Consider the following 22253-nt stretch of genomic DNA (forward strand, 5'->3'; position numbering starts at 1 on the left):
CTGGGATTTGAACTCGTCTTTTCTGGCTCCAAAGGCAGAGTTCTTTCTAGGAATGAGAAATGGTAATGCATCAGGTGGGTGTAATCTCTTTTAATAAAGCCCGGCATCCTTCTCCTCTATGACTGGCTGTGCATTCTCAGATCAGAACCTTCCACCTCTCCCCTCCACCTTCTCTTCTCCGCCCTCATCACCCCTGCGCTATGTGAGGTCCAGGGAGGAGTGGAATTGGAAACCTGTCTTGGCCACGATAGCCGAGAAGGAGAATGTGAATGTACTCGTTTTGGGCCATCTGTGAGCGAGGGTCAAAACTCCCTCTTCGTCCATCAGACCGGACATTCAGCAGCAGGAAAAGCTTAAACCCTCCCCTCTCCCAACTCCCTCTCGCTTCCCCACCTGGGGCAGTCTGAAATCAACCAATTAGCGGCCTAGTTCGAACTATCATTTGCTGAGTTAAGCCCAACTATTCCCCCAGGGAAAACATCCTGTTCACCCACCCTCCGAGCCTGCCCTCTCTGCCTAGATGGACTAGAAGAACAAGCCCAAGCGCTTCCAGCGCACAGCGCTAGGAATCAAAGCGGATCCAACAATTAAAGCGAAGCTACACTGCATTGGAGAAACACATAGGAGGGAGCTCGCGGAGACTTCTGGGAAATGTAGTCTTCTTGACCCCACCTCCTATACTTTCCTCTTCACTTGCCTTTCAAATCCAGCCTTCTCATTGGTCTGAAAGACGCTCGTTTCCCTCCCACCGCGCCCGCCCCTTCTCCGAGACACCTCCAACCTCCAACTGGCCTGGTTCTTCAGTGTCTGTAAGGCAACGAGTCCCGGGAGTGCGAGCAGCAAGTTGGGAGGCGCAAACTCTCTTCCCACTTCTTGTAAAAAAACCGATCAAGACAAACACGACGACAACAGTCCTGCTGGTGTCTGAACGGAAAAAATGTATATGTTTTTAATGCCCTTGGCCATAATCCTGGGATGCACTGTCCTTTATTTATTTAATCAGCAAAGGAACCTGCACAGACCTCCTTGCATAAGTGGCTGGATTCCCTGGATTGGAGCTGTGTTCAGGTTTGGAAAAGCCCCTCTGGAATTTATAGAGCAAGCAAGGATCAAGGTAATGGGGGGGAGGGGGGGAGAGGGAAGGAGAAGTTGAGAAAAAAGTGTTATTGTCCAAGTTTTTTTGGTATTTATTGATGTGCGTAAATGTTTTCCCATCCACCCAGTGCCAGTAGAAAGTTTCTTGATAAGAGGGACCTTGATTTTTGTTCTTATATCCCTGCTCCCTAGTACAGCCTCTGGCATGTAGCAGATATTCAATAAATGCTTGTCGAGTGGAATTAAATTTATTCTTTCTTCTTCCAGTCGGGGTTGGGTGTATGTGTATGTGACATACATTATGACCTGCGAGATAGATCTATATCTACACATGTGCATGTATGTATGCATGTATACATATACATGTATGTATATGTATACATGTTTATGTGTATATGTGTGTGACTGCGGATGATTTGAGTCACAGCTTGGAAAACTTATAAGTAGTGTTATTATTACTGGTGACAGAATGTACTGTTATTATTTCTTAAGTTTAGTTAAATTGAAATTTCTTTTTTTATTGTTTGACTGGAGGTGCTAGTAAATATTTAACAGTTTGACTCAAAAAAAAGTTTAAAGGACACACTATTTTGTTTAATCTGCATTATTAACATCGTCTCTATAATTTTCCTAGGGCTAGACAATCAAAAAGACAAAAACAAAAAAAAAAACAAGTCAGGACCCGTGGCTCTTCTGCTTTCTTTCTTCTTCTTTTTTTTTTTATTATTAAGCAATCGGGGTTAAGTAACTTGCTCAAGGTTACACAGCCAGTTATTTCTGGGTGTGGTGCTGAGTATCTGAGCCCGGATTTGATCCAGGTCATTCCAACACTGGAGCCGGTGCTCTTACTCGCTGAGCCACCTGGCCACCCCTAAGCAATTGGGGTTAAGTAACTTGCTCAAGGTTACACGACCAGGTGTTTCTGGGTGGGTGCTAAGTGTCTGAGCCCAGGATTCGATCTCCAGGTCTTCTCAACACTGGAGCCGGTGCTCTTACTCGCTGTGCTACCTGGCCGCCCCTCTTCTGCTTTCTTAAGTGTAAATGCCTTTTAATTTTAACAGCTGGTTCTGAACTGGTTCATGTTGGTTCCAGCACACTATTGTATGATTGGAAAAGATGAGGGAGGAAAAAATATTGTGAAATAGAAGATTTTATAAGTTTTCAAAAGTTTATTATTGCAAAATTATTTAATCTTTTCCAACTTGATCAAATACTTGAGCCATTCTTTTGTTCTCACACTAAAATATAAAAAAAAAATGAGTTGGTGAATTTCACAAATTTACAGAATGTTAGAGCTTAGAGAACATTTGATCCAACATCTGAATTCATCGACATGCACTCCTGGTGTCAGGGCCCCCTCCTGTAATGAAGAGCTAGAGTACATTTTGTGTAATTTCCCAAAAATCACTGTGGCTCTTCTGCAACCTTCTCTCTTCTGCCAGGGCTCCCCACCCAATTGAAATATGTCTGGCTTCTGCCAAAAGTAGCTGTCTGCTGTATCTTTTTAAACCTTGTCCTAAAAACTTGTTTTCCAAATTGAAAAAGCTAGTGTCCTTCAGTTCTAGTATTCTGGAATTTCATGAACCTGGAGTACCTATCCACTCTTTCCATAGGCTCATATTACCTCATCATCTTTGCTTTGTTAAGCTTAAACATTTTTCATTTTATTTAGCTTGTTCTCATACGTAAATAGCTCTTTCTCTTTGATAATTTTAGTTACTCTTCTTTGGACTTCTCCCAGACTCATTGTTTATTTCTTTGAGGTACTGGTGTTCAGAACTAAACTCAGTATTGTAGGTTGTAGCAGCAAGCACCCCAGCATCCGCAGGGTGGCTGCCAACACAGGTTCTTAGATCTGCTTCTCTAAAGGAAAGCAACTCAAAATGGGTTAACAAGCTTACTTTAATCAATCAAATATATATCGTTTACCTAGTTCAGGGAAAAAAGGTTAGCACCCCTAACTTCAGAGTATACAGACAGAAGTTACAAGACAAAGAAACAGATCAAGCAGACAGACTTCCAGACTGTCTGACCATTACATACTTCCATACCTAATCACAGTTACCAGAAAGGGAAGCATCAACATCTGGGTTTTAAAAGGCAGGGGGCTCTCAAAGGCTGCCCAGAATATTATCTGGTCAAATCACACAACACTGCTCAAAGTGAGCCCCCAAACAATGCCTCACATCAGGGATTATATATCCTTCTCCTGGGTCACAGAATGTAACAACTCTCTTGACCCACTGCCCAATCGCAAAGCACCAAGGTGTGGATATTCTTAAAAAACAATCCTCTCACCACAGGTGCCAGGTGCACTTAACCTAGGGGAAGGCAAGATCTTAAAAATTTACATTCCTATAACATAGGTACAGACTCAACTTCCTCTACTCTCATTTTAATTTTTATTATTTTTTTTAAGCAATCAGGGTTAAGTAACTTGCTCAAGGTTACACAAGCAGTTATTATTATTTTTGTGTGAGTGCTGAGTATCGGAGGCTGGAACCGATCCCAGGTCTCCCAACGTTGGGGCCGGTGCTCTTACTCTCTGCTCTACCTGGCCGCCCCTCTACTCTCATTTTTAGGGCATAAAATGACACTTTTTATTTTGTTTTTGATATGCTTCATAATGATCCCAGTATTACTTTGGGCTTTTGAGGTATTTGATTCTGTCATTTATTCAACACTTATAATGTGCTAGATATGGGGGGAGATGAGAAGATAACATAAGAATTGATCTTGTCTTCATGGAGACCTACAGTGAGGGAGTAGTATGAAATGAGTCTGAGATGAGAGGTAGGTAAGATGCAGGATATAGAGGGTTATAAATTCCAGACTAAACAGTAGACATTACTGAGTAGGCATGAGTGTTGTTGGTTTTTAAAAAAATCAGTTAATTTCCCAAAAAACAAACAAACACACATTCTAATGTAAAGGAAGTTTTTTTTTTTTAAACTAGACTACTGTAATTTCTGCATCAAAAAAGAATAGGAGGGGCAGCCAGGTGGCACAGTGAGTAAGAGCACCACCACAGAGTCGGGATGACCTGGGATCGAATCCGGGCTCAGATACTTAGCACCACACCCAGAAATAACTGGCTGTGTAACCTTGAGCAAGTTACTTAACCCCAATTGCTTAAAAAAAAAAGAATAGGAACAAATTAGCAACTTTTCTTACATTGTTTCAAATGGCTTATCAAAACTGTTGCCAAAATGCCAAAATAAAACATTCTGTCACTGATTTCTTTGACCTTATTTAAGCAAACACACACACACACACACACACACACACACAACCTTTTAAAATTACAGGATCAATAGCTAGAAAACACTTTAGAAATAATCTAGTCAGGCCCCTTATTTTGCCAATAAGAAAACTAAAAGGGAGTCTAGGTGGTGCAGTGAATAGAGCACCAGCCCTGAAGTCAGGAGGACCTGAGTTCAAATTTGGCCTCAGACACTTAACACTTACTTAGCTGTGTGACCTTGAGCAAGTCATTTAACCTCAATTGCCCTTCCTCCCCCCTGGGAAAAAAAAAAAACAAGAAAGAAAACTCAAACCTATTTAAATGACTTTCTGACCAAGATAAAATACAGTAGGCGGCTAGCCCCATCTTTTTTATCATTATGCCTCCCTTAATATACCTGAGGTCATATTAGGGTTTTTTTTTTTAATGTTTCTACTTATTTTTGCTGCTGTATTACACTGATCAGTCTTACCAACCTTGTGATCCATCAGAATTCCTGAAACTTTTAAGATGACTTACTATCTATCCAGCCTTAGTTTTTGTCTTCAATAAATCAACCAATTAGCAAGTATTTATCAGACAGCACATACTTTCTGTCTTCAATAAATCAACCAATTAACAAGTATTTATCAGACAGCAACTATATGTCAAGCACTGTTCTAGGCTGTAGGGATATAAGCACAGTGAATGAAATACTACCTAAGGAACTTACATTTTAATGAAGGATACAGCAAGCATTGTACGTAAATAAGCATATCCAGAATAAATGCAAATAAATACAATATAGTTAAATATAAAGTAGTATGAGAGGGGGAGAGATCAGAAAAGGTTTCCTGTAGGATGTAGTGAGGGGCACCTTGGTGGTGCAGTGGATAGAGTGCTGGGCCTGGAGTCAGAAAGACTCATCTTCCTGAGTTCCAATTTGACCTCAGACACATAGTAGCTGTGTGACCTTGGGCAAGTCACTTAGTCATGTTGGCCTCAGTTTCTTCCTCTGTAAAATGAGCTGGAGAAGAAAATGGCAAAACATTCCAGCATCTTTGCCAAGAAAACTCCAAATGGGGTCACAGAGAGTTTGACATGCCTAAAACAACTGAACAACAACAAAAAGGTTGTGGTAATCAAGTTGCATTTTGAAAGAAGAGAGGCATTCAATGAGGCAGTGGTGAAGAGGGAATTCATGCCAGGCCAGTGCTAAGACATGGGAACAGGAGATGCATTTGTCCTGTCTGAGGAATTGAGAAGAGGCTCGTTTTACAGGGTTTCTGAGTAAGGGGAATGGTATCCAGTGATGGTGGATTGTGCAAGGTTGATTGATGCAGGGTTGTGAAGGTACGTTAAAAGTAAAACACAGACGTTCATATTTTATTTTAGTGGCAATAGGAAACCATAGGAATTAAAGGTGGGGGGGTAGTGAGGTTTGACAAGATCACTCCTGTGCTCAGCAGTATAAGCATTGTTGTGGAGGACAGTTCAAAGTGGGGAGAGATTTGATTCAGGGAGAGCAGTTATCAGGCCCCCGGTTCATTAACCTAGGCAAATGGTGATGAAGATCTGAACAAAAGTGGTCATTGTAAAAATGTAGAAGGTGTCAGGTTGAGAAAATATTGTAGATGTAGCCATAGCATGTTTAGGCAACTAATTGGGTGTGTGGAATGGGGGAGATCAAGGAGAAGGGTGAGGTTATGAATCTCAGAGATAGGAAGAATGAAATACTTGTTTACAAATGTCCTTTAGAAAATGTGCCCAGAGCTCTTACTCCTCCCCCCACGCCCCATCCTAGACACTAGGCTTTTCATTGTAGCCTTGGATCTATGGTGCCTTCAAGCTCTGGGTCTTTGGTCCTGTGATTCTGTGTTTGTTTTAACTTTCTTAGCTACATCAAATGTTAACAGACCTTTTTTCAAGCAAATTGCTATCTGGCTACCTAACTGCCGGCTTTTTTTTTTTTTTTTTGGAGGGGGGAAGGTCACATGGCTAGTTTTTGTGTTAAGTGTCTGAGGCCGGATTTAAACTCAGATCCTCCCGACTCCAGGGCCCGTGCTCTATTCACTGCGCCATCCCACTGCCAGCTTTTGTTAACAGAATTTTTTAACTTATACACAATATTGAATATTTATTCAAATTGTATTTCATCATATGAGATCCAGCTCCATATTCCAGACCATCAATATCTTTCTGTATCCTAACTGTGCTAGCTAGTGTCTTAATCAATTATCTCTTAAAGCTTTGTGTCATCTGCAGATTTGGTAAGCATGCGGCATGCCTTTATTCAAGTCATTAAGACAAGTTTAATTTAAGTAAACATTTAATAAATTACAGATGGCTAGGCACAAATTTGGCAACTAGATGGCTCAGTGTGTAGAGTGCTGATCCTGGAGTCAGAAAGGCTCATCTTTGTGAGGTCAAATCCAGGCTCAGATACTTCCTAGCTGTGTGACCCTGAGCAAGTCACTTCACCCTGTTTGCCTCAGTTTCCTCATCTGTAAAATGAGCTGGAGAAGGAAATGGCAAACCACTCCGGTATCTCTACCAAGAAAACCCCAAATGGGGTCTTGAAGGAAAAGACAGGAGTGAAACAACTTAAAAAAAAGGCAGAGATTTGTAAGGAACTCTATTGAAGACCTAAGTTGACAAATTAATAACTACTTTTTGTGTCCAATCATTCAGCTGTATTTGACTCTACTTAACTGTACTGTTACCCAGCTCAACATCTCTTTATCCACAAGTATAGCATGAGTAACTTTACCAAAGGTAAAGTGATATAGAAATGAGAGGTATTATTATTTTATTATTAGTATCATTGTTATTTCTCTTATTTTCTGAGTTCTAGTTCTACATTAAGAACTGCCTATTGGACATGTCTACCTGAATGTCCCTTAGCTTTTGCAAAGAGATATTTATTTCAATGATATAGCAAGAATCAACATACAAATATTTTCCCCAACATCAAGGGGGCATATTCTCTATTCTCCTGAGTAAGCTCAACTTTGCTAATTTCTTATATAGTTTTGGTCCAACAAGTGTACAGGCAGTGGTGGCATCTCTTGTCAGATCAGTCAGATTTCGTTGGTTTCGCTGGTCCTAATGGCATAGAGGTTGTACTGGCTGTACTTTAGAATATTGATCTACTCATGAGATCAGAGGTTCCAGTCTTTTTCACCTAAAAGGGAAAACAAGCAGTATAGAGGCCAAGGACCAAAACCTTTTCACAGGACCACATGGTCTTAAAGGAAAGGAAGCACCACAGCTTACTCCCCTATAGTATGGTCTCCTTCCAGATGATGTGATCAAAGGAATCATCAATGAGTCAAAAAGCCAGTATCTCAAATTGAACTTGTCCATAGTGAAACACCATATTATCTTCCTATCTTCCCTATTTCTGATAAATCAGTCAGCCAGTCAGTAAACATTTATTAAATACTTAATATTTGTCCAGCATTGTGCTAAGCTCTTGGAATGAAAAAGAGGGCAAAAGAGTCCTTGTCCTTCAGTAACTCACAATACATTGGGGGAAAATAACACATTAAAAGAAACTGAAAAGGTGAGGGGGGAGAAAGGATACCATAAGGCTACTACTAAATTGCTATTTCTAAATCTTAGCTCTGCTATTATCTCTTCCTTTTTTCCATGGCTTCCTAAACTCCTTTAGAAATATAAAACCCTTTACAATCCAGCCCATCTTGTCTTTCTAGAATTATTTCATGTTAGTGTTTGTCACAAATTCTGTATTCTAGTCAGCATGATCAATTTTTTCCCCCTTATATGGTATATTTAATCTACTTACTCCTTGTCTCTTCACAGGCCTGGAATACTTTATTTCCTCTCCTCTTGGAATTCCTACCTCCATTGAGGCTTCCCTCATTTATAAAATTTATATTTGATAGGAGACATGTCTTTATCCACATAATTATTAGTATTCATTTAGAAATTAATATATACTTAATTTTAATAACTTATATAACTGTATACATATTCTATTATTCTTCAACCTTGCTCTAGAATGTAAGCTTCTTGTTGGCAAGCCCTCTTTGCTTTTGTTTTTGTATACCTTGGTACACAGTAGGCATGTAATAAGTTGGGATCTTAGAAAATATGTATTCCAGGGAAGCCAGGTGGCTCAGCGAGTAAGAGCACCGGCTCCAGTGTTGGGATGACCTGGATCAAATCCGGGCTTGGATACTCAGCACCACACCCAGAAATAACTGGCCGTGTAACCTTGAGCAAGTTACTTAACCCCAATTGCTTTAAAAAAAAAAAGAAAATATGTATTCCCTTCCTGTCTTACCAAATTATAGATGAAAAAATGAGACTCAAGAGAAGTTAAGTGATTTACCTAAGGGTGTGCTGGTAACAAATAAAGCTGGGTTTTCAACCCAGGTTCATCCTACAGTGCCCTTTTCATTACATCTTGCTGGGCTGTGTTTTTCTGGGTCAGTTCATTCTGTGTGTGTGTGTGTGTGTGTGTGTGTGTGTGTGTGTGTGTGTTTTCTTTGTTCTGGGTATTATTTTTTGTTTGTTTGTTTACTGGTTTTACTACAAGAAGGCATCAAGTTGTTCTGCCAAAATGTTTTAATGAGCCCTTGTAGGACTTCTGTTACAAAGCCCTTGTGAGTGTGTTTTGATAGAGTTATTAGAAATGATTAACAATTTGAGGGTGAAGCATTAGGATTTGAGATTTGTAGTATAGATATACTTTTCTTTGCTTGAGAATATTGAGTAAAGAAATGGTCAAAAGGAAAGCTAGTAATAATCAACCTGATAATGTTTTTTCAGTGAATTATTTTATTTTTTTAATTTATTTTTAGTTTTCAACATTCATTTCCACAAGATTTTGAGTTACAGATTTTCTCCCCATCTGTCCCCTACCCCAAGATAGCGAGCCTACTGAATACTCCTTCCTCCAATCTGCTTCAACCTGATAATATTAAGCAAATGTTATTAAACTCTTACTATTTGGTGACTGGTGGGGAGGTAGTTGGGCATATAAAGATGAATATAACATGTCCAGGCCTTCGAAGCAATTATAATTAGGTTGGGTAGATGATATATATATATGTGTATGCATAATAATGTATACAAATATATGTGTATACATATACATATTCATAATACAGATTATGTAAACATATATATGATATATAATATTATTATAATGTATCATGTCATTATATATTATATATGTATACACAAACATATAATACATGTTTTGGAATTGATTAAGTGACATGGAAGGTACTGGCAAAGGACCGCCCAGCATGGCATGCCTGCATCAAAGAAGGTTCTGTGCTCTGTGAGTGAAGCAGAATTGTAATAGTTCAAAGGAAACATGACATGTGCAAATTCAAAGACATCCCCACTCCTAATGTTTATGTAGACTATTGTTCCTGACTAGTGGTAAAGCTTCCCAAGCTCATATTAGTCAGATCAGCCACAGTTAGACACACTTACCCAGACTCCAACATAATGATGTTGTTCTGGTTCACTCAAGAACAAAGGACAACAACCCACCAATATGCTAATAATAACTATAATACAAATTAATATTTGATAAATGCATAAAATAAATTAAGGCAGGGGTGGGAAACCTGTGATCTTGAGGCTACATGTGGCCCTCTAGACTTAGCCCTTTGACTGAGTTCGCAGCCCTTTGACTGAATACAGATGGTTTGGATTCAGTGAGAGGGCTGTACTTGAGAACCTAGAGGGCCACATATGGCCTTGAGACCACAGGTTCCCCACCCCTGAATATTCGGGGTCCCCTGAACTTATTTTCCAGAAACATTGCACTTGGAGCATGTAGAAGATGAATATATCAAGAGCCAACATAATTTGTTGTTTGTACCCCACACTGGACTCCCTGTCTACACCAGATTGGGAAAGTGTTTGTATCACTGCTTCCCTTGTAGATAAGCTGACCATCATCAAAATGCATGATCCAAGAAAGAAGAGTAAAACTGTTTCTTGTATAATCTGCAGTTGATTACATTTTAGTAATGTATCTTAATGATTAATAGATAATTAATTTGCTAATTAACTCATATCAAAGTAACTGCTCTACATTAATAAAGTGATTTATATTTTATAATAAAATTATTATTTGATAAGAACTGCATAATCAGTTTTAAAATTTATTTTAAAAGGTAAAATAAACCAGAATTATTATTTTTATGGAACTGTGCTTTAACATCTAAAGTCTTATTGGACATTTTACAAAGATATTCTTGCAGAGTAGATATACTGATAGTCTTTCATAAACTATGTTTATAATAACATTTATTTCTTTCAGTATGGACCAGTATTTACAATTTTTGTTCTGGGCAATCGGATTACCTTTGTAACCGAGGAAGAAGGTTTTGATGTATTTTTTAAGTCAAAAGAATTAAATTTTGAACATGCAGTGGAAGACCCTATCTATCGAACAGGTAAAGGATATTTTTCCTACATTTCCCTTGAAATAACAGTATTATGTTATTGTCTGAGTAGTGAGTAATAGAATGATTTAAAGCTGCTTCCCCCCCCCTACCCCCTGTCCCCCATGGCTTAATTGAAAGGGATAATAATGATAATATGTAATAACTTGAATTTAAATAGCACTTTAATGTCTGCAAAGTGTTTCTCTCATAATAATGCTGTGAGGTCGGTGGTACTTTATTTTATAATTGAAGAAAATCATATTCAAAGAAATTACCAAGTACCAATTGTAGTAAGTGTCAGAATCAGAGCTTGGACTTAAACTCAGGTCACTCAGTCCTAAATACTGAGTAAGCACTTTGTATATTACAAGCATTTATTAAGTACTTATGTGTTAATAACTATATTAAGCACTGGGGATACAAAGAAAGAAAACAGTCTTGCTCTCAAGGAGCTCACAGTCTAATGGAGAGATGATGTGAAAACAACTATGTACAAACACGTTGCATATAGGTGTTGAATTTCTATCTAAAATAGAAAATTTATGAGACATATTACTTCTGAAATAAAATTATTTAATAGCAATACCATCAAGTTACCATTAAGTCTGATCAGCTAATTCCTAAGTGATTAGTGACAATTTGACAGGTTTACAGAGCTTATGTTTATAACAGAAAAAAGGAACTATATCCATCAAGACTGATTCATAGGATTTACAGAGAAATAGGTAGATTTACAATATTCAGCTGTTGGACATGTCAGGGGCATAATGGGGAGTTTCTAGGGTGGAATAATTACTACGTTCAGTATTTCATTGGTTTAGAACTCATGTCTATCATTTCTGTAAATTTTTTGGGGAAATATCTTTCAGTGGTTTCTTGAGGATTTCTGCTGTGGATCTATGAAGCTCACTAAAAAAAAAAGGAATTTATTAAAGGGAATAAAGAGGGGTGAGCTGAGAGTCAACACCTACCCTCGAGCTTTCTGAAAAGGGCAATCTGACCTTTAATACAGAGACTTGTGGTATCTAAGTGTAATCTTATGATTATTTTATTTTATTTCTATAAAGATATATTTAGCTTGTCTAATTTATCTGCTGTTAACTCTTGTTAAAATATTCATTCACTAATTCTATAGGTCAGTTAGGCTTAAAGGAATATTTATGCTGTCCTAGCTCTTCTTCTTCCTCTTCTTTTTTGCTTTTTTTGGAGGGCAATTGGGGTTAGGTGACTTGCCCAAGGTCACACGGCTAGTTTTTGTGTTAAGTGTCTGAGGCTGGATTTGAACTCAAGTCCTCCTGACTCTAGGGCTGGTGCTCTATTCACTGTGCCACCTAGCTGCCCCATGGCCTAACTCTTCTTAAAGAAAGGACACTTAATCTTAAGATCAATTAAAATAACTACTATTAACTGACTTGGAGACCTCATTTTTCATAAAGTAAATTTTAGATAAATGAGAGAATGTACTAGCATAAGGGGGATCAGGAAAGGTTTCCTTTAGAAGGGGGGATTTTAACTGGGATTTAAAGGAAGACAGGGAAGCCAGTTGTAGCAGCAAGCACCCCAAGTGTCCTCAGGGTTTGCTGCCAACACAGGTTCTTAGATCTGCTTTGTTAAAGGAAAGCAACTCAAAATGGGTTAACAAGCTTACTTTAATCAGTCAGATATGTATTGTTTACCTAGTTCAGGGGAAAAAGGTCAGCACCCCGAACTTCAAAGTATACAGGCAGAATAATCAAGACAGAAACAGATCAAGTGACAGATTTCCAAACTGTCCAACCATTACATCCATACCAAACAACATCTGGGTTTCAAAGCCGGGGGACTCTGGACAACGGCTAGCCCAGAGTTTCATCAAATCACAGAACACTTCTCAAAGTGAGCCCCAAAACAAAGCATCACATCAGGGCTTATATAGCCTTCTCCTGGCTCAGAGAATGTAACAACTTTTTGGACCCTCTGGCCAATCAAAAAGTATCTACTGAAAAACAAGCCTCCTACCCCAGGCTCTAGGTGCACTTTAGCCTAGGGGCAGGGAAGATCTTTAAATTTACATTCCCATTACACCAGGTCCTAGAGATAAGGAAGGAGAGAGTGTCCATGCATGGGAAGAGGCAACCAGTGAAAATGCTCAGTCAGGAGATGGAAAATCTTGTTTCAGGAACAACAAGGAAGCCATTGTCACTAGATCACAGAGTATGTTGGGAGTAAGGAGGTATAAAATGTAAGAAGATTGGGAAGGTAGGAGGAGACCAGGTCATACATGGTTTTGCATGCCAAACAGAGAACTTTATATTTGATCCTGGAGGTCATATGGAAAGTCTGGGGTTCATTGAGTAGGAAGGTTTTCTGATGTTGCCCTTGTTGACAATGCCATGCTAGCTTTCATGTGATTCCAGAACGACAGGACAAATTCAAAGTTCCACCAACAATGCATAGGTGCCTGTTTCAGCCCCTCTAATATTTGTCATTTTCCTCTTCTGTCATCTGTGTTTATCTGATAGACATGAGGTAAAACCTCAGATTTCAATTAATTTCTCTAATTATTAGTGATTTGGAGTATTTTTTTCAAATGCTTGTTGATAACTTGGATTTCTTCCTTTGAAAACTTCCTGTTCATATCTTTTGGGGAATATTTTTTGTCATAAATTTGAATGTTTAAGTTACTTATATATTTTTGGTAAAAGAATTTTACCAGATGCCTACTATATTTTATCCGGCCCTAAACAAAGCATGGTTAGGAAAGTAAATCTTATATAAAAACGATTATATAATAAATTCCAAACATTTCAGCATTGTTTTCTGGATATCTAAGATACTGCTTTATTTCTTGCCATGGATAATAAAATTCTAGGTATGAATCATTTGTATTTTTATATGCTTAAAACAGATATATATAATTTAAAATAATTTTCTCTTTTTAGTATCAATTCCAAAGAACATCTTTTTAACATTCCATGGTCTGTTGTATGGCCTGATGAAAAACAAAATGAAGATTTCCCATTTATATCAGTTTAGTGAAAAGCTGGTAGAAGGATTACATGAAGAACTGGAAAGTTTGGGCACTGATGGAAGCAAGGATCTCTACAACTTAGTAAGGTAAATAAAGCATTTAATTTCCAAATTTTCTAGTTAAAGATAGCTATGTACATTTGACATAAAGAAAAACTCCCTGATTGTGGGAGATTGTGTACAGTTATCCCTTCCATGTTGCAACTTTTCCTGTTGCAGTTTTGATATATTGCAAGTTGGCATAAAAAATTAAATGGGAAGGTGAGAGGAAATAAGCATTTATTACATATTATATGTATAGTCTTACATATATGTGTATGAATATACATGTGTATATTGATAGATATTTATGTATATGTTTATACATATATGCATACATACACACATCCATGCTTAATTGTAGCCTTCTTTAGGTTGGGGGGGGAGGAAGGGGAAAAAATAAAGTAAAAAGTTGTAAAGTCGATAATGAACAGCTCTCCTGAAGACTGTTGCTGTGAATAACTTTAAGGTTCTCATTACATAGTATAGTCAACTCTCTGTTTATTCAGCAATAAACTAAAGCAAAGCATTCACAACAATATAACATAACAACTTATTACTAAGGTGGTCACATAGTCTTAAAACATATCATTCAGTAAGTCACAGTCTCATCAATCAGTATTGAGTACCCAAGGAAAAGTCTTCTTTCATCTTGACTTGAGATTGGCTTCCTATCATCCTTAAGAGGTAATCATCTTTAAGTCAGTCATCCTTAAGGGGTAGTTGGAAAGCACAAAGGCCATTTACCCCTAGGTCATAGTAAGTCATAATTTCATCATTCAGCACTAAGTACCCAAATAAAGGTCCTTTTGACTTTACTCAAGGCTGACTTCCAAACTCCATGGCTCCTCTTCCATGCTCCTAGCTATTGCTTGGATTCACAGGTAGGCATCACAGGATCACAGCTCACAGTGACTAGTCCACTCCAAGCTCTTTGCAGTTTCTGTTTCTGGGAAGACAAAGCATAACAGAGCCACAGCAATATTTGTACATGTTAAGCTTAGCAGAGTTACAACAATATTCATACACATTGCTGGCACTATTATCTCAATTCACTTTCTGTCTGACAAAATAATATAAACCAGCAGACAAAGCTTCTTTCTAAAAATTCAAACAGAAATCAGCAATAAAGTCCCAGGACTTCTGTAAACAGCAGTAAAGCCCTCTTTCAGGACTTTTATAAACAGTAGTAAAGTTCTCTTTCAGGACTTCTGTAAATAGCAATAAAGTCTTCCTCCAGAGTTTATGGATCCGCAGTAAAGTCCTCTTTCAGGACTTCTGTCTAAAAACAACAGACAAGGCTTTTGTCTGACAGACCAACAGAGTGCTACAGAGTGACAAAATCACAAGCATTCTTGCTCTCAGTTCTGCTTGGTCCCAGTTTGTGCTCAAGCTTTTGTCTGCTGTGCTCTTTCCTGTTCCACCCTTCCTTTTGTGTCCTTCCTGTTCTGTTCTTTCAGCAAGTTCCTCCCATCTTGGGCACCATGTGATGATGTTAGGCCTATTAAGGGCAGGGAAGGTCTCCAAACTCCCTTGGGCCTGTTAGGGGCAACACACTGTTTCCAACAGAGACTTGATAAAATCATAGGTAGGGCTCAATGGCACTTGAATAGCTGAAATGAGGAATAAAGTACTACTTTACTTGCCATTACAAAAGTGTACAGCAGAGAACAAAAGAAAACCAACAAGGAAGCAAAACAAAGCTGGGCAGCTTTGAAAGCAATATATAGTATTTATTATATAGGTTGAAGTGGAAATTTATTGTTTTATATTAAATCCTGTCTTAGGGTCTGTTGTGTACATGGCAATGTTTTTTGGGTTTTTTTTGTTCTTATTTTGTATTTAAGTTTAAAATAAAAAAATTACCAAAAAACCCCCCACAAAGTGTAGCCACTCACAGCCCTCTGCTTGTCTTGATCCTAATATTCACTGACACACGTATCCAACTGAGAAATATTTAGTTCTTCCTAGTTCTTCAAATTGACCAGAGGTTATTTCCCTCCCAATCCCTGTTCTTCCCAATAGAACATTCCTATTGAAATCTGCTTTATTAATGCACCAGGGTAGAATGAGAAAAAAAAAAACCTCACATAGCTATGAGTTATAAGTAAGCTAAATAAAAATGCACACAGCTTAATCTAATTTCTTTGATACCCAGTGAATATTCCTCATGGATCCACCATTTACTCTATTCTTCTCCATTTATTCCTGCCTTTCCTTGAGAAAAGAAATCATCTGACAAACCTGACTTATCTGCACATAGTATTCAGTAATTATTTGTTAATAATGATGATCTGATTCACTACAGTACTTATAGCTAAACTATTATGATTCTCATAGACTCAATAGGATTTAGACCAGAAGGAACTTAATAGAGAAAGTAAGAGACCAGCTTTTCCAAACCTCTAATTTTACAAATGAAGAAACTGAGGTTTTTTTAGTACCCTTCTCCAAATGAATCAGGATCACACTTGGATTAATAGAAAAATCATTGAAGAGAAGAGGTAATCAGCACCTTCTATTCCCATTACTTCTTACATTTAGTTGTGACTGCCCTCCCAAAAAAGAGTGGTTTATGATAAAGTCATCACAACACCCAGGGTAGAAACTACCCACAGACATAAAACTTAATTAATTTATAATGTTTTTGAGGCATATTCTTTGTAGCCAGTAGAAGTCTCATGGCAGATATAGATAAAATGAGATACTCAAGTCTGTGTCTTGAACTGGATCTCCACCAGCTATGTGAGATTGCAGAAGGTTGTAGTCTTAATCACCCAGAGGGGAAAGGAAAGTAGAAGAGGTTAGGAATACTAGCTCCCCAAATTGTAATTGGAGAAGGGATGAATGGTAACCCTTAGGGTTCTGAGGTAGGACTGAAGTATTAGAGAAATGTTTATATCAACTATATAGCAGCACAAAGAGCTGTTCAAAACTCTACTCCACCCCCTACATGTTAATGTCCTGATGCTAAAGCTGTGAATTAGTCCATCCATTCTGTAGGACAATATGGTCCTGAAATTTACTAGATGGTATTATGAATATAATGGTATATTTGTTTTTGTTTGGTCGTTTCAGTCATGTCCTATTCTTTGTGACCCCATTTTGGGATTTTCTTGACAAAGATACTAGAGTGGTTTGCTATTTCCTTCTTCCACTCATTTTACAGATGATGAACCAGGGCAAATAGAGTTAAGTGACTTGTCTAGGGTAACACAGTAAATATCTAAGGCTGGATTTGAACTCATGCAGATGAGTCTTCTGGATTCCAAGCTCAGTGCTCTCTACTCAGTGCACTACCTAGCGGCCCATTGGAATATTATTGTACCATAACTGTTGTTGTTTTTCCTTCACTTATGAAGAGGATCATGACATTAGCAAGTGATGCCATGAGTTGCAAATGAATTGGATTTAAGTAAGGGTGGGCTGTGCAGAATCACCAGCCTTACTTTCCCCTCTGGAGCCATTTGGGCCTAGAGGCAAGATATAGATCAGGACAACTGGAGATGGCCCCCTGTGCCATAACAATTGTCAAAAGGGATGGTTTTAGAGAAACCTGAGAAAGCTTATATGAAGTGATACAGAATGAAGTGAGCAGAACCAGTAGAACAACCTTATAAAGGCAAATAGCTTTGAAAGACCTAAGAATCTGATCAATATAATGAGCAACCACAATTATAGGAACTGATCATGATTCATGTTACTCAGAGTACAGAATGAGACATATAACTTTTAAAAATAAATTTGTTCATCTCCAAATTCTCTACAAACATGTATAATCAATCAAAACAAATTGCTACATTAGCCGAAAACATAATTTTTTTTTCTAGAATTTGTTTGCTTAACTATATATATATTTGTCACAAGATTTTGAGGGAATTAATTTTTGTACATTGAAAAATTAAAATTTTAGTAAGAAAAGCTCCCTACCAAATATGGCTTTTAAGTTTTCCTTTTACATACTAAAAGACTCCTTTCTCTGCACAAACTTTAGAAATGTTTCTGTTTTTCTAGTTCCCAAGGATCTTAGGGCAATAATCACTTGAATTGTATGGTTAGAGTAGGATGGGAGCTTAGACTTTATATTTCTGCATAGTATATGGAAATCTGTCATTTTTAAGAACAGAATGCTGCCAAAAGAACAAGAAAAAAAACTACTACAGGGATACTGATCTGAGCATTATGACAATTTTGGAAACAGTAAGAGATATTCCCAACCCTTGAGTATTGTCAAAATAGTGAACTTACATAAGTATGATGAAAATAAAAATTATAGTTTGTGTTCTCCATATGAATGATGACATAGAGATGGGGGTGGTAGGTGGGTGAAGGGGAGAGATACTCTTTCACAAAGATTATAATAAGGAAAAAAAAGGCCTGCATTTAACAATATAGCTATTACATATGCATATATATGTGTGGGGATGTATGTATATGTATATATACATGCATTTATGTATGTATTCTAGCGAGTGGTATATATTTACAACTATGGAAGAAGTTTAGAACTTAAAATGATAGAAATTCTAAATAGTAAACATATCCTTGTATACATTTTTAACAGAAACATAGAACTGTTAAGCCTAGGCATGATGAAAGGTGTTAGAACAGTTGAAGTTACAAACCATTGATGGAAAGTGACTTACCCAATGCCACATAGGGATTCCTCATCAGAATCAAGATTTGAATTCATTTCATATGACTTTAAGCCCATTGCTTTCTCCACTAAATCATACTAAGTATATTTCACTTTGCTATTCCTCAGCTAGTGTTTTCCTCTCATTGAAAAGAATTGTACTTCTGTCTTTCTTTGTATCTGGCATTGAGATCATTCTCATCATTCACAGAACTCCTAGTATGTGTCAGTTGATAGAATCTTATGCCAAGAACTCTAACCCCTAATGTATTCCTTTGACCTATACCCTTCAACCTCTCTCACTCTCCCTCCCCCCACTCAAAAAATTATGGGTATCACCATAAAGCTGGGGATCTATTTGCCAGCACAGTTATCAAGAAAACACTTTTCATATTTATAGCTAGCTTACATTGTCCTTGACTCTCAAATAGGTGTTAACTAAGCTATGTACCAGTTTTAGGACCTTGAAGGAATGGAACTACCCCAAATTGAATTGATTTGCCTTGATCTTTCCTTTAAAGGAAAGCTGAGTCATTGAATCATGAGTATCTGCTGAATATAGATCAGGCTTGTTTATAGGACTCAGCAATTCACTGAGTTATCAGGTAGGGAAGTCAAGAGTCTGTCTTCTAATCTGGTCATTAAGGGAGTGTTTGAGTCATTTTAAGCTTATTGAATAATGACATTTTCTGACCCTATCTATATGGTATATAATTCAGAATTCTATTATTTTGGTAGGTGGAAAAGCCAAATAACCATTCTAGCAATTAAACTTGTTCTCTAGGTAGACCTGTAATGGTAAGGGAATTTGAAGATCTTCCTTGCCCCTTAATGGGCTTCAATTGGATGCTAAAAGGAGGGGCTTGATTGAGGGGAGGCTTGGTTTTCAGAAAGGCCCACATCTTTTGTTACTTTGTAATTAAGCAGTGGGTCACGAAGGTCGTGATGTCCTCTGACCCTGATGAAAGGTGTGTGTGTGTGTGTGTATATATATATATATATATATATATATATATATATATATACTCTTGAGGTGAGGTTTTGCTTTGGGGCTCACTTATGGAAAGAGTTGTGTGATTTAACCAGATGAGACTCTGGGCAGCTATTGAGTCCCCTGGTTTTGAAAACCCAGATGTTGGTGCTTCTCTCTCTGGTAACTAACTCTCTCTATATATGTAGTGGTCAGACAGCTAGAAGCCCTGTCTGTTGGTCTGTTGAATTGTGTTATTTTCTCTGTCTGTATTTTTTTTTTTTTTGGTCTGCTTGCAATTTCTGTTTGTATTTTCAGAAGTTCAGGGTGCTGACTTTTTCCCCTGAACTAAGTAAATGATATATATTTGATTAAAGTAAGATTGTTGGTTCTTCTTTTTTGGAGGGCAATTGGGATTAAGTGACTTGCCCAAAGTCATACAGCTAGTAAGTGTGTCAAGTGTCCATGGCCAGATTTGAACTCAGGTCCTCCTGACCCCAGGGCTGGTGTTCTATTCACTGAGCCACCTAGCTGCCCCTAAGGTAAAATTGTGAATTCCTTTTGAATTGCTTTCCTTTAGAAAGCAGATCAAAGAACCTGTGCTTGCAGCCATCATAGGTATGCTAGGGTGCTTTCTGTTATAAGACCTGACCACATTTTGAAAGTCATATTCTTTTTTTTTTTTATGAGCAATCGGGGTTAAATAACTTGCTCAAGGTTACACAACCAGTTATTTCTGGGTGTGGTGCTAAGTGTCAGAGCCCAGATTCGATCCCCAGGTCATCCTGACACTGGAGCCGGTGCTCTTACTCGCTGAGCCACCTGGCCGCCCCTGAAAGTCACATTCTTAAGAGATATAAATGGGAGCTCTCTAAATTTTGAAATTATGGTTGAAGGTGCAGATGAGTTCAAATTACCTAAAATAAGATATAAAGACACTTGAAAAAAAGAAATGAAGTTAATGGGTTCACTAAGGAAAATTTTAAAATTGAAAATAATAAAGTTATTACAAAAGCTAAGGGTGAAGAATTTCAAGATTTTTCTTCTCCTCTCTCACTCTCTCTTCTCTCTCTTTTTTTTCCTCTCTCTCTTTTTGCCATATCTGGGGTTGGGATAAAAGGTTAGAATTTAATTGCTTCTTCCCCTTTTCCCATCCTCAGAAACCAAACAGTCACCAGGTCCTGTCAATATTTTGGTTTTGGTCTTTTAGCCTTGACAATGTCGATTGCATCTAATCACTCTTACAGTTCAGGCTCTCATTAACTCAGGAGTGTGGGTAGAAGGGATTATCCTTAGCAAGGAAAATGTTAGACATACTTTCTCCTTTGGAACAAGTGAGAGAGAGAGGGAAGGAGAAAGAGAGAGGGAGACAGAGACAGAGAGACACACACACAGAGACAGAGACAGAGAGACAGAGAGAGAGAGAAAGACAGAGACAGAGAAAGACAGAGAGACAGAGAGAAGAGAGAACAGATGGTTGATGATAATGATACTGAGTTTTGAAGACTGGAGAGAAGAATATAGGGGATGGTCTAAGTAAGTGTCTAAATCACCTGCCTTAGTGTAGCATTGGGGAGCTTTATTAGAAAGAAGAGTTTGGGATGGGAAGACAAAAATAAGGATTGTGGAGCAGAAATCAGGATAGAGAAGGCAGCATAGTACAGTGGTATGAGTTCTGGGTTTAGAGTCAGATCCCTCCCTCTGCCTCTTAGTTTCTGTGTGATTGGGTAATTTACATAATCTGTCTGGCCCCAACTTTCTCTAACAAATGAAGGAGCTGGATAAGGTGATCTCTGAGATGTCATCTAGCTTTCCATTTGTGATCCTCAGGGATATATCATTCATTTATTTTAGTTATGTCTGACTCTTCATGACTCTATTTGGGGTTTTAGCAAAGATACTAGAGTGGTTTGATATTTCTTTCTCCAGTTTATTTTATAGGTGAGGAAATTGAGGCAAGCAGGGTGAAATGACTTGCCCATGGTCACACAGCTAGTAGGTATCTGAGGCCATATTTGAATTCAGGAGTATGAGTCTTCCTGACTTTAGGCCTGGCACTATGCCTTGTGGTACCTAAACTGCCCTAGAAATATGGGTAGATGTAATTCTAGTCTGATACCCATCTTGGAAACTGGTGAGTGAAGGAGAGATGGCCTAGACACTTTTCTACACTGATGGGGCTTTTCTTACTCTCTACAAAGTCAGAAATCATAGCCTCTCTTAGAAATGGGGTGGATCCTATCTCAAATCACAGATTTTGTTGTTCAGTCATTTGTCAGTCATGTCAGACTCTGCATGACCTGATTTGGGGGTTTTCTTGGCAAAGATACTGGAGTGATTTGCCATTTCAAAATCTTCTCCAGCTCATTTTACTGATGAGGACCTGGGAAAGTTACTTGCCTAGGGTTACACAACTACTAAGTGTCTGAGGGAGGATTTGATCTTTGGAAGATTAAGTCTTCCTGACTCCGGGCCTGGCACCACTGTGCCACCTAGCTACCATAAAAACCCCTTTTACCTGAGCAACAAAATGTTAAAGTTAACTTGAGGGTGCTTTTCTCTCTCAGTACAGTTTGTTTTAGATTTATCATTATTTATACAAAAATGAAATTGTTATAGTACGCATTCCTTGATACAATGATAGGAGGTTTTTTTTTTTTGTTTGGTTTTTATTTCTGTTTTTGGCCTTTGGACCTCAACTAGAATTTTGTTCAAATAGAGTATAAGCTCCTTGAGAGCAGAGGCCATTTCATCTTTGTCTTTGTGACTCCTACACTAGCATAATTCCTAGCGTATAGTAGGTTCTAAGAGAATAATACATGCTTATTTAAGTAAATAAATGAA

At 38.0% G+C, this 22253-nt stretch overlaps 1 protein-coding gene across 3 annotated transcripts in view; it reads left to right on the top strand.

Moving 5' to 3' along the window:
- The first annotated feature begins 755 nt into the window (after nt 1-755).
- The window catches only part of CYP39A1 (cytochrome P450 family 39 subfamily A member 1), a 145991-nt gene continuing 124493 nt past the window's right edge, over nt 756-22253 (top strand). For 2 of the 3 annotated variants that reach the window (XM_069065822.1, XM_069065824.1), the window contains exons 1-3: nt 758-1114; nt 10629-10764; nt 13677-13851. In XM_069065822.1, the coding sequence (XP_068921923.1) occupies nt 938-1114; nt 10629-10764; nt 13677-13851 (488 nt within the window). In that variant the 5' untranslated portion in view covers nt 758-937. Of the gene's footprint in view, nt 1115-10628; nt 10765-13676; nt 13852-22253 lie in introns of all 3 variants that reach the window. The other variant, XM_069065823.1, reaches the window with a different exon arrangement.

Source organism: Petaurus breviceps, unplaced genomic scaffold, assembly GCF_028583685.1.
Source record: "Petaurus breviceps papuanus isolate PSGF00001 unplaced genomic scaffold, PetGlider_PUasm1.0 90701, whole genome shotgun sequence".
NCBI classification, from domain to species: domain Eukaryota; kingdom Metazoa; phylum Chordata; class Mammalia; order Diprotodontia; family Petauridae; genus Petaurus; species Petaurus breviceps.